General features: G+C 46.9%; 1 protein-coding gene across 1 annotated transcript in view; it reads right to left on the bottom strand.

Moving 5' to 3' along the window:
• Positions 1 to 4,063: 4,063 nt before the first annotated feature.
• The window catches only part of c9 (complement component 9), a 51,930-nt gene continuing 39,689 nt past the window's right edge, over positions 4,064 to 16,304 (bottom strand). Inside the window, 4 exon segments of the mRNA XM_072593069.1 lie at positions 4,064 to 4,189; positions 9,009 to 9,146; positions 9,148 to 9,155; positions 10,834 to 11,065. Coding sequence (XP_072449170.1) covers positions 4,160 to 4,189; positions 9,009 to 9,146; positions 9,148 to 9,155; positions 10,834 to 11,065 — 408 coding nt within the window. The 3' untranslated portion in view covers positions 4,064 to 4,159.

Genomic DNA, 16,304 nt, shown 5'->3' with positions numbered 1-16,304 from the left:
TGCTGCAGTCTCCTGAACCGGGAGTAGACTTCAATAACTCCGAGCCCCAGAGGAAAGTTATTTAAGTCGATTAACCGAATAACCAATTATCCGAACGACATAATTCCCGCCCATCTCGTTCAGATAATCGAGGTTCCCCTGCATTAGGATACTGGGAGATTTAACTATCTGGATTCAGAATTGGTTGGCTCACAGAAGGCAAAGAGTGGTTGTTGATGTGAAGTATTCTGCCTGGAGGTCAGTGTTGAGTGGGGTCCCTGCTGTTTGTAGTTTTTATAAATGACTTGGATAAGGAGATTGAGGGGTGGGTTAGTAAATTTGCAGATGACACAAAGACTGGAGGTGGTGTCGATAGTATAGAGGGCTACTGCAGGATGCCGAGCTGGGCTGAGAAATGGCAGGTGGAGTTCAACCTGGATAAATGCGAAGTGATGCATTTTGGAAGGTCGAACTCGAATGCTGAATATAGGAGTAAAGACAGGATTCTTGGCAGTGTGGAGGAACAAAGAGATCTGGGTGTTCAAGTGCATAGATCCCTCAAAGTTACCACCCAAGTGGATAGGGTTGTTAAGAAAGCAGATGGTGTTTTGGTTTTCATTAACAGGAGGATCGAGTTTAAGAGCCACGAGGTTTTGCTGCAGCTCTACAAGTCCTTTGTGAGACCACACTTGGAATATTGTGTTCAGTTCTGTTCGCCCAACTATAGGAAAGATACACAGGCTTTGGAGAGGGTGCAAAGAAGGTTTACCAGGATGCTGCCTGGACTGGAGGACTTGCCTTATGAAGAAAGGTTGAATAAGCTCGGACTTTTCTCTCTGGAGAGGAGGAGGAAGAGAGGAGGCCTGATCGAGGTGGACAAAGTAATGAGAGGAATAGATAGAGTCAATAGACTTTTCCTCAGGGCAGGATTGACTGGCACGAGGGGTCATTATTTTAAGATATTAGGAGGAAGGTATAAAGGAGACATCAGAGGTAGGTTCTTTATGCAGAGAGTTGTGAATGTATGGAATGCGTTGCCAGCGGTGATGGTGGAAGAAGAGTCATTGGGGACATTTAAGCGACTGCTGGACATGCACTTGGAGAGCAGTGAGTTGAGGGATGCGTAGGTTAGGTTATTATATTTTACATTAAAATTATTCCTTGGCACAACATTGTGGGCCAAAGGGCCTGTTCTGTGCTGTACCTTTGTGTTCTATGTTCTATGTTCTAACATTTCCAATTTTACACAAGAGACAAAGCTGGGTGGGGGGATGAGTTGTGAGGAGGATGCAGAGATACTTCCGTGCAATTTGGACAGACTGAGTGAGGGGGAAAATGCAAGCCAGATGTGGGTAAATGTGAGGTGATCCACTTTGGAAGCACAAACAGGAGGGGGATTATTATTGAAATGGCGATAGATTGGGAAATGGGGAGTTGTATAGAGATCTGGGTGTCCTTGTACACCAGTCGCTGAAAGTAACCATGCAGGGGTCACAGGCAGTGAAGAAGGGAAATGGGATGGTGACCTTCATAGTGAGAGGATTGGTGTCCAGGAGCTGGGATGTCTTGCTGCAACTGTACAAGGTCTTGGAGAGACCACACCTGGAATACTGTGTGCAGTTTTGGTCTCCTTATCTGAAGAAGGATGTCCTAGCTATGGAGGAATGGAACAAAGGTTTACAAGGCTGATTCCTGGGATGTCAGGACTGACATACAAAGACAGCATGGATTGGTTAGGACTATTCACTGGAATTCGAAATCTCAGAAGGATCTTATAAAAATCCATAAAATTCAATCACACTTGAATAACCAAAGGCCCCAGTCCTGCTCCTACTCTCAACATTTCTACAGTGCCACATCGTCAGAGTTTTTCAGGCTCAAACCCTTGGAAATTGCTCTGTCGACCCCTCTAACTCTCTACTTCTCCTTTACGGGCTGTAAAATACTCTGTGGATTGTCTGTTGGGACTAGTATCTCTTCATCAGGACCATTACACTCCTGTGAACATTTCATTCTGTTAAATATTCTGACAATATAAAAACATGATTATTGTTTCTGGCTGTGAAATGAGCGTGTGGGACTGGAAATTAGATTAGATTCCTTTAGATTAGATTACCTACAGCGTGGAAACAGGCCCTTTGGCCCAACCAGTCCCCACCAACCCTCCGAAGAGCAACCCACCCAGACCCCTATATTTACCCCTGACTAGGCACTCAACACTATGGGCAATTTAGCATGGCCGATTCACCTGACCTGCACATCTTTGGATTGGATTGGAGCCACTGAGCCACAATTAATCCATTTGGAGAAATCTTAAATGGCATCCTTGCTGACAATCTCCAATTTATCAATTTTCACTTCCCTCTTCATAGCTGAATCTGCTCTCAATTCCCCTTTGAAAATCTTCTCTGCACATTGTGCAATATTTTCACCAGTTTAATCTTGACATGTTCCAATAGTCAGCACACTTCTTCCATTCTCACACATCACTCAGCCACACTCTGTCTACAAAAAGCCTGAAACCAGATACCAACTCTGACATCTCTCACACTCCGAATGATATCCCCAACCCACTCTCAAAATGTAACATCTCTCAACCACATTCAGAGTCACACCGGGGTAGGGGAGTTGCCCTGAGAGTTCTCAACATTGACTCCGGACCCCCTGAAGTCTCATGGCTTCAGGTTAAACATGGGCAAGGAAACTTCCCGCTGATTACCACAGACCATCCTCCCTCAGCTGATGAATCAGTACTCCACCATTTTAAACATTACTTAGAGGAAGCACTGAGGGTGGGGAGGACACAGAATGCCCTCGGGGTGGGGGATTGCAATGCCCACCACCAAGTGTGGCTCCGTAGCAGTATCACTGATCGAGCTGGTCGGGTCCTAAAGGACGTAGCTGCTAGACTGGGTCTGGGGTAGGTGGTGAGGGAGCCAACAAGAGGGTCTGGGGTAGGTGGTGAGGGAGCCAACAAGAGGGTCTGGGGTAGGTGGTGAGGGAGCCAACAAGAGGGGAAAACATACCTGATCCCATCCTCACCAAACTGCCAGCTGCAGATGTGTCTGTCCATGACAGTATCGGTCAGAGTGACCACCGCACAGTCCTTGTGGAGACAAAGTCCCACCTTCACATTGAGAATATCCCCCACCATGCTGTGTGGCACTGTCACCATGCTAAATGGGACAGACTTCAAACAGATCCAGTAACTCAAGGCTGGGCATCCCTGAGGCACTGTGGGCCATCTACAGCAGCAGAACCGCACTCCAGCACAATCTGTAACCTCATGGCTCAGCGTATCCCCCACTCAGTCATTACCATCAAGCCAGGGGATCAACCCTGGTTCAGTGGAGAGGGCAGGAGGGCATTCCAGGAGCAGCACCGGGCAGACCTGAAGATGTGGTGTCAGGTTGGTGAAGCCACTAAACAACATAAGCAGCAAATGTGAGGCAGAACCAAGTAATCCCACAACCAATGGGTCAGATCTAAGCTCCACAGTCCTGCCACATCCAGTGGTGAATGGTGGTGGACAATTAAACAACTCAGTGGAGGAGGAGGCTCCACAAGTATCCCCACCCTCAATGATGGAAGAGCCCAGCACATCAGGGCAAAAGGTAAGGCTGAAGTTTTTGCAGCAACCTTCAGTCAGAAGTGCCGAGTGCACGTGTTGACTGTGATGCTCACAGCCCAAGATCTAGCTGTGACTCTGAGCACCAACTCCCTGACCATTACACTGCTAACCCCAGTACTCAGTCCATAACTCAACCCCTCCACAGTGATATCGTAGAACCCAAACCATGCTCTGACTATACTGTCCTTAACTCACACACTCGCTGCAACTCTCCTAAGGCAATGTCTGACCAGTGTAGAGAGAGCTTTACTTTGTATCTAACCTTGTGCTGTCCCTGTCCTGGGAGTGTTTGATGGGGGACAATGTAGAGGGAGCTTTGCTCTGTATCTAACCCTGTGCTGTCCCTGTCCTGGGAGTGTTTGATAGGGGCAGTGTAGAGGGAGCGTTACTCTGTATCTAACCCCGCGCTGTCCCTGTCCTGGGAGCGTTGATGCCAACAATGAGAACATATAATATTTTTGGAATCATTTATTATGAGTGTCGAATAGATGTGCCTCTGATGGAAGTTGGCAGTGATGCCCGCTGGGTGATGATCCGCTGGACTTGAGCTCACTTTGCCTCCTCCACGTGGTCTTGGGTCTGAAATGGAAAAGGGATTGCTGTCATTTGGATGGTTGGTTGGGCGTGAGCTGCTTTTCTAGTCCCATAGAATGCAGTGGGAAAGCTGCGTGAGCACCTCAATCAGTCTCACCCAAAATCAAAACCACACCATGGAGTTTCCAATTTGTCCCAGAGAATGCAAAGCACAGATCAAACCTGGCTGAAATAACAATTACGAAATGTAAGAATTCTGTCATCTGAATAATAGAGCTTTACACTTTACACTGAGTGAGGACCATTTTCACAAAGTGGTTGGGAAATAAACAAGGAGATAGAGAGACTGACAGAGAGATAGAGAGAGACAGAGAGAGACTGACAGAGAGAGGGAGAGAGAGATAGGCAGAGAGAGAGAGATAGAGAGAGTCTGACAAAGAGAGGGAGAGAGGTAGACAGAGAGAGTTAGAGAGAGAGACTGACAGAGATAGAAGAAGAGAGATACTGACAGAGAGAGAGACTGACTGAGAGAGAGAGAGAGACTGACAGAGGGAGAGAGATAGAGAGACAGATAGAGAGACTGACAGAGAGAGAGAGAGAGAGAGACTGACAGAAGGAGAGAGAGAGAGACAGAGAGACACTCTCAGAGAGAGAGAGAGAGAGAGAGAGAGACTGACACAGAGAGAGACTAACACAGAGAGAGAGAGAGAGAGATAGAGAGACTGACAAAGAGAGAGATTCACAAACTGACAGAATGAGAGGTTGTTAGGGATAGGCTGACAGAGAGAGAGAGACTGACACAGAGAGAGTGTGTGAGAGAGAGAGAGAGATTCAGAAATTGATGGAAAGAAAGACAGACTAACAGAGAGAAAGAGAGTGACAGAGATAGACTGACAGAGAGATAGAGAGAGAGAAAATAAACTGACAGAGAGAGATAGAGAAAAAGAGGGAAGAGAGATGGGAAATCAGATCTCCATTTCTAGATAGGCTGCATTCATGACAAGGGGAGGTGTGGTAAAAACCTGGAGTCAGAGAAACTAAACATTGGAGGAGGCCGCTCTGCCCCTCAGCCTCTTCTGGCTTTCAATTGGACCATTGCTGATCTGACTCCGAATTCATCAACATAACGGTAATCCTGCAATTCCGAACATTCCTGTCTCACAAAACTGTTCGGACCTTAACGTCATTAAACAGTGATACTAAATGACACTAACTCATTCCAAACTAATGTAGCATCAGCCCCCCTGCTCCCCAAGAGGCTATCCGAAAAGCCTGGCAGAATGGTTCCCTGTCCGCCATCATGATTGAGGGGCTCAGCAGGGTTTTGGGGGGATGCCTCTGATCCTCGTGCCTCACTCTGACAAAAGGCAGCTCAGTCCATCTCCAAAAACATGAACAGAACAGTAAATTACTTCCAGGTCTGCGCAGGACTGATGAGGGAGGAGCTGCACTGTCAGAAAGAACATAGACTACAGGCCCATCGACCCTCAATGTTGTGCCGACCTGTGAAACCAGTCTGAAGCCCATCTTCACAAACTTGATTGAGTTTTTTGAAGAAGTAACAAAGAGGATTGATGAGGGCAGAGCTGTAGGTGTGATCTATATGGACTTCAGTAAGGCGTTCGACAAGGTTCCCCATGGGAGACTGATTAGCAAGGTTAGATCTCATGGAATACATGGAGAACTAGCCATTTGGATACAGACCTGGCTCAAGGTAGAAGACAGAGGGTGGTGGTGGAGGGTTGTTTTTCAGACTGGAGGCCTGTGACCAGTGGAGTGCCACAAGGATTGGCGGTGGGTCCTCTACTTTTTGTCATTTGCATAAATGATTTGGTGCGAGCATAAGAAGTAGAATTAGCAAGTTTGCAGATGACACCAAAATTGGAGGTGTAGTGGACAGCGAAGAGGGTCACCTCAGATTACAACAGGATCTGGACCAGATGGGCCAATGGGCTGAGAGGTGGCAGATGGAGTTTAATTCAGATAAATGCGAGGTGCTGCATTTTGGGAAAGCAAATCTTAGCAGGACTTATACACTTAATGGTAAGGTCCTAGGGAGTGTTGCTGAACAAAGAGTCCTTGGAGTGCAGGATCATAGCTCCTTGAAAGTGGAGTTGCTGGTAGATAGGATAGTGAAGAAGGTGTTTGGTATGCTTTCTTTTATTGGTCAGGGTAGTGAGTACAGGAGTTGGGAGGTCATGTTGTGGCTATACAGGACATTGGTTAGGCCACTGTTGGAATATTGTGTGCAATTCTGATCTCCTTCCTATTGCAAAGATGTTGTAAAACTTGAAAGGGTTCAGAAAATGATTTACAAGGATGTTTCCAGGGTTGGAAGATTTGAGCTATAGGGAGAGGCTGAACAGGCTGGGGCTGTTTTCCCTGGAGTGTCGGAAGCTGAGGGGTGACCTTATGGAGGTTTACAAAATTATGAGGGGCATTGGATAGGGTAAATAAGCAAAGTCTTTTCCCTGGGGTAGGGGAGTCCAGAACTAGAGGGCATAGGTTTAGGGTGAGAGGAGAAAGATATAAAAGAGACCTAAGGGGCAACTTTTTCACACAGATGGTGTTACGTGTATGGAATGAGCTGCCAGAGGAAGTGGTGGAGGCTGGTACAATTACAGCATTTAAGAGGCATTTGGATGGGTATATGAATAGGAAGGGTTTGGGGGGATATGGGCCGGGTGCTGGCAAGTGGGACTAGATTGGATTGGGATATCTGGTCTACTTGGATGGGTTAGAAGGGTCTGTTTCCATGCTGTACATATCTATGACTCTATGAGTGCATAATCTACACTGTTCCATTCTCGTCCATATGCCTATCCAAAGACTATGTAAGTGCCCTTAAAGTTGACAAATCTACTACTGTTGCAGGCAGAGTGCTCCAGGACCCTACTACTCTCTGAATAAAGAAACTACCTCTGATATCTGTCCTGTATCTATCACTCCTCAATTCAAAGCTATGTCCCCTCATGCTAGTCATCACCATCAGAGGAAAAAGGCTCTCACTGTTCACTCTAATCCTCTGATCATGTTGTATGTCTCTATTAAGTCACCTCTCAACCTTCTCTCTGACGAAAACAGCCTCAAGTCCTTCAGCCTTTCCTCATAAGACCCTTCTCTCCATACCAAGCAAAATCCTGGTACATTTCCTCTGAACCCTTTCCAAAGCTTCCACATCCTTCCTGGAATGAGGCAACCAGAACTATATGCAATACTCCAAGTGCGGCCACACCAGAGTTTTGTAGCAGCTGCAACATGACCTCATGGCTCCGAAAATCAATCCTTCAACCAAAAAAAAACTAACACACCATATGCTGTCTTAACAACCCTATCAACCTGGGTGTCAACTTTCAGGGATCTATGTACATCGACACAGAGATCTCTCTGCTCATCTACACTGCCAAGAATCTTACCATTAGCCCAGTGCTCTTTATTCCTGTTGCTCCTTCCCAAGTGAATCACCTCACACTTTTCCATAATAAACTCCATTTGCCACCTCTCAGCCCAGCTTTGCAACTTATCTATGTCCCTCTGTAACCTGCAACATCTTTTGGCACTATCCACAACTCCCCTGACTTTAGTTGGTAGAATCCCTACAATCTGGCAACCGGCTGTTTGGCCAAGCAACTCCACACCGACTCTCTGAAGAGTATCCTACCCAAGAGTATCCTTTCCTATCCATTCCTCAACATTCATCCCTAACCTACACATCCCTGAACACTATGGGACAATTTAGCACAGTCAATTCACCTGACCTGCACATCTTTGGATTGTGGGAAGAAACTGGAGCACCTGGAGGAAGCCCACGCAGACACGGGGAGAATGTGCAAACTCCACACAGTCACCTGAGGTGGGAATTGAACCTGGGTTGTTAGCTGTGAGGCAGCAGTGTCATCTGCAAATTACTAACTTATCCTTTTATACCGTCATCCAGATCATTTATAAAAATGACAAACAACAGTGGACCCAAAACAGATCCTTGTGGTACACCACTAGTAACTGAACTCCAGGATGAATATTTCCCATCAACCACCATTTTCTGTCTTCTTTCAGGTAGCCAATTTCTGATCCAAACTGCTAAATCACCCTCAGTCCCATGCCTCCTATTTTGTGCAATAGCCTGCCGTGAGGAGCCTTAGCAAACGCCTTACTGAAATCTATATACGCTTCATTAACGGCTTTACCCTCATCTACCTGTTTGGTCACCTTCTAAAGAATTCAGTGACCGACGCTTCACAAAACCGCACTGACTATCCCTCATCAAATTATTCCTCTCTTATAACCCTTTCCAACACTTTACCCACAACCGAAGTAAGGCTCACTGGTCTATAATTTCCACGGTTGTCTATACTCCCCTTCTTGAACAAGGCAACAACATTTGTGACCATCCAGTCTTTTGGCACTATTCCTGTGGACAATTGATGACATAAAGATCAAAGCCAAAGTCTCTGCAATCTCCTCCCTCGCTTCCCAGAGAATCCTAGAATAAATCCCATCTGGCCCAGGGGACTTATCTATTCTCACTCTTTTCCAGATTGCTAGCACCTCCTCCTTATGAACCTCAATCCCGTCTAGTCTAAAAGCCTGTGTCTCAGTATTCTCCTCAATAACATTGTCTTTTTCCAGTGTGAATATTGATGAGAAACTTTCATCAAACCGAGGCCTCATCTCTCTCTCAGGAAGACACAGAGAATCTGACAGTGCTATGTCAGTGGATAGTAGGGGATATCGATGTAGACTGGGGATATCTCCCCATTGTCCCTGCAAATATTTATCTCTCAATCAACAGCATGTCTTTATCATACGGGGTCAGTGAGTTTTCACTTTTCCCGTGGATTCAGTGCCGCATACAGTTCTTTACCTCAGCAGTGACGGGTGCCTTGGTTCTCCCCCGCACATGGGGCACCTTCACCCTGTGTGCCCACGCACTGTCGGCTACGCACTTGTTGGCTGTTGCTACAGGAGGACCACTCTGACCAGCAGCTCCACTGCCCATCGGTGTAACCTGCTGCTCAGTGAGGAGAAGAGAGATGCAGTTCATTGCTGCTTCATACAATACACCAACACCACCCCCAATCACAGTCTCAATCCCAACCCCCAACCTCCAACCCCAAACCCCAAACCCAATCCTAATCCCAAACCCCAACCCTAACCACAACCCCATTTCCAATCCTAATCCCAACCCCAACCCCAATCCCAAACCCCAACCCCAATCTCAAACCCCAACCCTAATCCCAATCCCAACCTCCAACTCCAAATCCCAACCCCATTCCCAATCCTAACCCCAATCCCAATGCCAAATCCTAACCCCAACCCAAATCTCAATCCCAACCTCCAACCCCAAACCCAAAACCAACCCCAAACCTGAACCCTAATCTCAATCCCAACCTCCAAACCCAATGCCAACTCTAATCCCAATCCCAATTTCCAACCCCAAACCTCAACACCAAAACCAACCTCAACCCCAATCCTAATCCCAATCCACAACCCCAAACCCCAACTCCCAGCCCCAATCCCAATCCCCAACCCTAATCCCAATCCCAACCTCCAACCCCAATCCCAAACCCACCCTCAAACACGACACCCAACTCCAACACCAATACCAATGCTAACTCAACCCCAAAACCAACCCCAATCCCAACCCCCAACACCCAACCCGAACCCTAACTCCACCTCATTCCCAATCCCAACCCCCAAACACCAACCAAACCCTGCACCGAACCCAACACACCTTCACACCCCTGGGATACCATCCCTCAGTCTACTGTGAGACTTTCATCCATCCCCAAGGGAGAGTGTTCTCCCACCCTACTCTTACTGACCCCCATGAACACACCGCCCCCCCCCCCCTCCACTCCCCTCCCCCACCCAAATGCCCAAGCGCCTATCTTCTGCTGGGAGTCCTTTCCAAAGGTAACTGTCCGGTGAGCTGGCATTCCTGCCACCCCATTGGAGGTGGGGTTGTAGACACAAAGCTCCTACATCTACTCACAATTGTAGACTTGTTTATCCGAACTCCGCATTCGCCCACAGGAACTATCCCACACTCGCTACTAACCATTCAGGAACCTGGAGTCTTTATCGCTGCACCAACGCCCCCTTTTATCACTTTCTGATCCAGAACTCAAACACCACTCCCCTCCATCCTGAATCCACCCAGGGCACTCTGGGACCTGACAACATATTGGGAAAGACTGGCTATGACATATACTGGTCCCTGGGCTAATTCCAGCAGTTGCTTCGGTGGTGATGGGGTAATGTTGGAGGGTTTGTACCTCACTGGGTTTGGTGACAGGTTTGGGGGTTGGTGGAGCAGCCTCTGGCCCCACCCACCCCCACCCTCTCATTCCCTCTTACAGTGACAGGGTGGCCTCCCAGACACTGCTCCCAGCTCAGTAACCCTCCAGTTATTGAGAGGTTTACCTAGTGTTTGCAGACTTACTTGTTAACATGCAACACCTCCCCCACCCCTGAACAAACCCCTTCAATGGACCGAATGGAATATAGCTTTGGAGTAAGTGATTGGATTTCCAGGGGGTGTGACCCCAGGGTAACTGGACCCTGTGGAAAGGGAAAAGGAGGGGCGGGAGTTCCAGCGAGAGGTTTGGAGAGTGTGCCAACCACTTGAGAGTGTTGGGAAGCTGGGTGAGGTGGCATGTCCTTCTCCAGAGCAGGCCCAGACCTACCTTTGCCTTTGTTTTGCGGTTTGGAGATTTCACAGGCTAGGCCCTGGAACATCATGCTGCACAGGCACCGACACTGGCCATCCAGCTGGATCACCGTGCCACCGTTCATACACGGGGCACACTTACACACGCTGTACTCTGCCTCATAGTCAGAGATAGCTCGCTCCAGGTTCTGCCTGATCACTGTGGCATCTCTCATCGTGATTGGGACCAAACTGTAGACTGGCACCACCTGGCAGAGGCAACATTGCAGTCAGTGACCAACATGTGGCTAGAAAAGATCATAGCAATCATACAGTGCACACGAGATCCTTCAAGGCTGTCCCACTAAAACTCCGTTCAATCCACAGAAGCCCCACTTGACCAATGGCCTTGAATGTTCTGACACTTCAAGTGGTCATCCAAGTACTGCTTCCTGCATCAACTACCCTCCCATAGCAGACTCCCACTGCCCTCTGGGTGAAAAGGTTTCAATTCTCCTCTAGACCTCCTGATCCTCACCTTAAAATGATATACTGCTGTTGTTGATCATCCAAATGAGGGGAACAGCTTTCTCGTCGCCCTGTCCATGCTCCTTATAATCTTATACACTTCCACCAAGTACCTGTCCCCCATCCCCCTCCCCTCTACACCCACTTCTGTGTTCCAGAGAAAGTATCCTGAGCCTATCCAGCCTCTCTTCATCAGCTGGGCAATCCAGCTTGTCCTCACACAACTGGAATGGCAGGATTTTATGAATTGATTTTTAGTATTCACTCCACACACAAACCAACTTTTAACCAACTTGCCCATCTCACCAGCGCTCTCTCTCTCTCTCTCTCTCTCTCTGTCTCCATAATCTTTTAAAAATCTTCATTTAAGTTTGAGACTTCAGTCCCGGATCCAAATTTCCCATCCTCAAACTGAATGTGGACATTTTGGCTGCAGAGATTTTGGAATGCATTGATAGTAATCTCCCAGAGATTTTCTTGATTCTGGATCAGTCCGAGCTGTGATGTAGCTGCTCCTTTAACAAGGTTACCATGTCCTTGTTTGTTTTTTAGAGAAGTCATAAGAGCAGCAGTTCCGAAAAGTCCAGGTTTGAAGGGTTTTAGGGCTGGTTTGATTATAGCTAACAGATGCTGCCTCAGGTGAAAGACTTTTAAGCTTAAAAAGAAACCCTTGTACAATGAAAGGGGAGCGGCCAGTTCCCCCAGCTCAGCTTTTCTCTGGTTTGGTTTGAGCGGTCTGGTTGTTCACTGAAAGCGGTCAGTCAGTTATGAGGCTACTGGACCAAGTAACAGCTGCGTGGAAGAAGGTGTTCCATACTGAATCTCTCCACCATCTCTCTCTCTCCTGTAACACCCTGTGTTTGATTGTATCTTTTATTTTGCAAAGGGGTGTCTATGGGGATTGTTCCCACTATTGGGAAAAGCATCATTAAGTTGGGATAGGTTATTCTATATTCTATTCTCTTTGGTTTGTGTTTCATTCGGTGATCTTGCAAATAAATTCCGTTTTGTTTAAAATTGATTGGTTGGGCCAGCTGCATCCATCCTGGAATATCCCATTTCCGCCAGCTTAAAACAACGAGCAAAGTTCGGGCCAGAGCTAATTTCTTGAAATGTGCTGAGAGGGTCTGCCCTGGTCCATACAGATTGGGGGCAGATTGTTCTAGAGTTCCTGAATCCCGCCTGAAGGCAGCGAGTGGAGAGTGTTAGTATCTTTTGTTCCTAGTCTTGAATTCGGTTGGTTTAAACAGCGTGTGGAATAGCAATGGCTTTTACAGTCACCAGAGGTTTTCTGGATGTGGAAAAAGTGACTTTGGAGGTTTTACAAAAAGGTGATTAAGGCCAAGCTGCTGGAATTAGTGGCACAGCAGTTAGCCCTGCTGCCTCACAGCGCCAGAGACCCGGGTTCAATTCCTGCCTCGGGCGACTGTCTGTGTGGAGTTTGCACATTCTCCCCGTGTCTGCGTGGGTTTCCTCCGGGTGCTCCGGTTTCCTCCCACAGTCCAAAAATGTGCAGATCAGGTGAATTGGCCATGCTAAATTGCCCGTAGTGTTAGGTAAGGAGTAGATGTAGGGGTATGGGTGGGTTGCACTTCGGCGGGGCGGTGTGGACTTGTTGGGCCGAAGGGCCTGTTTCCATACTGTAAGTAATCTAATCTAATTAGCAGTCAAGCTGGACTTGGAGCTGCCTCCTTTCACGAGGAAACGAGAGACAGCGATAGCTCAGCGTTTAACTTTGCTGGAAATGCCTTCAGAAACTTTAGAGTTGGCTAAAATTCAATCGAAAATGAAGCAACGTGAGTTAGCGGCAAAAGATAATGAAAGAGCAACAGAAATAAAGCGGTTTGAATTACGATTAAAAGCAGAGGAAAGAGAGAAGGGGAGAGAGAGAGAGGGAAGAGAGGAAGAAAGCGAAGGAGTTTCAACTTCAGAAATTGGCACTTGGACAAGAAAGTCACCTTAAAAGAATTCCGTTTTTACTTTTCCTAATCAGAGATGCACCAAATGAATCGATCAAATTCAGTCCATCTGACTTAGTTTTTGGGCATGAAGTGGGAGGACCACTAAAATAGATTAAGGAGAAATTGGGAAGTCAGAATTCAGAACCCACATATTTGGACTGTGTGTCAAATTTTTGAAAGACATAAAAGAGACCTAAGGGGCAACGTTTTCACACAGAGGGTGGTACGTGTATGGAATGAGCTGCCAGAGGATGTGGTGGAGGCTGGTACAATTACAACATTTAAAGAGCATCTGGATGGGTATATGAATAGGATGGGGTTTGGAGGGTTATGGGCCAAGTGTTGGTAAATGGGACTAGAATAATTTAGGATAATTGGTCAGTGTGGACAAGTTGGACCAAAAGATCTGTTTCTGTGCTGTGCATCTCTATGACTATGGCTCTGTGTTCTTTAATCTTTCAAGTGGAACTTGAACCCACAACTCATAATGTACCAATGAGACACAACTGATTGCAGTATAACTAGTGAAGGCTTGTACATGACACAAAGAAGAGCCTTTATCAGTATAGAGATAACATTCTTGTATTTTTAAGCTTCCTGCTGGTCTAAGGAAAGACTGGGAAACCGATACAAACTACAAATAGAAACCAGATGTGACCACTGGACCCTATTTTTCTGTTTAGTAGGACCATGACTGGTCTAATCATATTTGGAATTCTACTTTTCCATCTACCCTCGCGAACACTCATCCATCAGGAATTTATTCGCCTCTGTCTTAAAAATAATAATTGATCGCATCTCCAACGCCTTCTGAGACAGAGTGTCAAAGCCACACAATCCTCCGAAAGGAAAACATTTCTCCTCATCTCTGACCTAAAAGGGTGGCCCCTGATTTTAAAGTTGTACCCCTAGTTCTGGACTGCTACCCCCCTCCTTCCCCCACCCCCTCAAGAGGATACAACCCTCCCACATCCACCTTGTCAATATCGTGCAAGATCTTGATACACTTCAATCAAGTCAGCTCTCAGTTTTCTAAAATCTCGTGGAAACAAACTGAGTCTGTCCAACCTTTCCTGATAAAACATCCCACTTACTCCAGGTATCAATCCAATACACATCCTCTGAACTGCCTTCAGTGTGTTTGCATCCATCCTTAAGTCAGGAAAGCCAGACTGCACACAGTATTGAGATGGCCATGATGGGGAGATACTGATGTTGGACTGGGGTGGACAAAGTCAGAAGTCACATGACTCCAGGTTATAGCCCAGCGGGTTTGTTAGAAATCACAAGCTTTCGGAGCACTGCTCCTTCGTCAGGTGACATGATTAGATTAGATTCCCTACAGTGTGGAAACAGGCCCTTCAGCCCAACAAATCCACACCAACCCTCCGAAGAGTAACCCAGCCCCCTCCAACTCACGCACCTAACACTACAGACAATTTAGCATGGCAATTCACCTGACCTGCACATCTTTGGACTGTGGGAGGAAACCGGAGCACCCGGAGGAAACCCACGCAGACACGGGGAGAATGGGCAAACTCCACAGACAGTTGCCCAAGGCTGGAATCGAACCTGGGACCCTGTTACTGTGAGGCAGCAGTGCTAACCACTGAGCCACACATCGGTTATGATTTCTATTAAACCCATGGGATTATAACCTGGTGCCATGTGACTTCTGAGTATGAGATGGGACTCATCAATGTATAACTGAAGATCAGGAACATGTGATCTTTTCTGCCCTGTACACTACCAGTCTGGGTGATTGATGTCTGTGTGTGAGCCAATATTGGTATGGTGTCCACTGAACTGTGCTAAGGCCAATGTTCTCACCAACTACATAATGAGAAAAATAGAGGAGCTTAAACTGAAGGGGTGGCACAGTGGCTGAGTGGCTAGCACTGCTGCCTCACAGTGCAAGGGACATACCTCAGGTGACTGTCTAAGTGACCCAACTTGCACATTCACCCTCCCACAGTTCAAAGATGTGCAGGTTAGGTGGATTGGCCATGGGAAATACAGGTTTATAGAGATAGGTGAGTCTGGTTGGGATGATCTTTGGAAGGTCGATGTGCATTGAATGGCTTACTTTCACACTGTAGGGATTCTAGGAATAACACTCTTTTTATGTCCAATTCCTTTCATAATGTAAGGCTCTGGTCAGACCACATTTGGAATATTGTGCGCAGTTTTGGGCCCCATATCTCAGGAAGGAAGTACTGGCCCTGGAGTGTGTTCAGAGGAGGTTCATGAGAATGGTCCCAGGAATGAAAAGCTTAACCCGTGAGGAACTTTTGAGGACTCTGGGTTTATACTCTTTGGACTTTAGAGGGATGAGGGGGAATATATTAGAAATATACAGAATACTGAATGGCCTGGACAGAGTGGATGTTAGGAAGATGATTCCATTGGTTGGAGAGACTGGGGCCCGAGGGCACACCTTAGAATAAAGGGGACACCTTTTAGAATGGAGATAAGGAGAAACGTCTTCAGCCAGAGAGTGGGGAATCTATGGAATTCACTGCCACAGAGGCTATGGAGACCCAGATCATTGAGTATATTTAAGACTGAGATCGAAATGTTCTTGAGTATTAAGGAGATCAAGGGTTATGGGGAGAGTGTGGGAGAATGGGGTTGAGAAACTTATCAGCCATGATTGAATGGTGGAGCAGACTCGATGGGCTGAATGGCCTGATTTCTGCTGCTATGCCTGATGGTCTATAATAAAGGAGAACATCCGACTATCCTTCCTGAGGATGTGCTGTACCTGTGTTCTCATATTTTTGTTCGTCAGTGGAACACCTCAATCCTGCTGTGATCATCAGTCATTTAATATTCTACACTTTTATTTTTTCTGCCAAAGTAAATACAGTAGCGCCTCGACATACGAGTGACCCCATTTACAAACAAATCGCTTTATGAACAGGATTGTATGTAAAATCTTGCTTCAATGTCCGTACGAAATTCAAGGTGCGAACGAAGGTACGAACGCAAAAAGCCTGTGTGCGACCACGTGGTTTCA

Source organism: Chiloscyllium punctatum, chromosome 2 (genome assembly GCF_047496795.1).
Source record: "Chiloscyllium punctatum isolate Juve2018m chromosome 2, sChiPun1.3, whole genome shotgun sequence".
NCBI lineage: Eukaryota > Metazoa > Chordata > Chondrichthyes > Orectolobiformes > Hemiscylliidae > Chiloscyllium > Chiloscyllium punctatum.
This window is presented reverse-complemented; position numbering and strand designations above follow the sequence as displayed.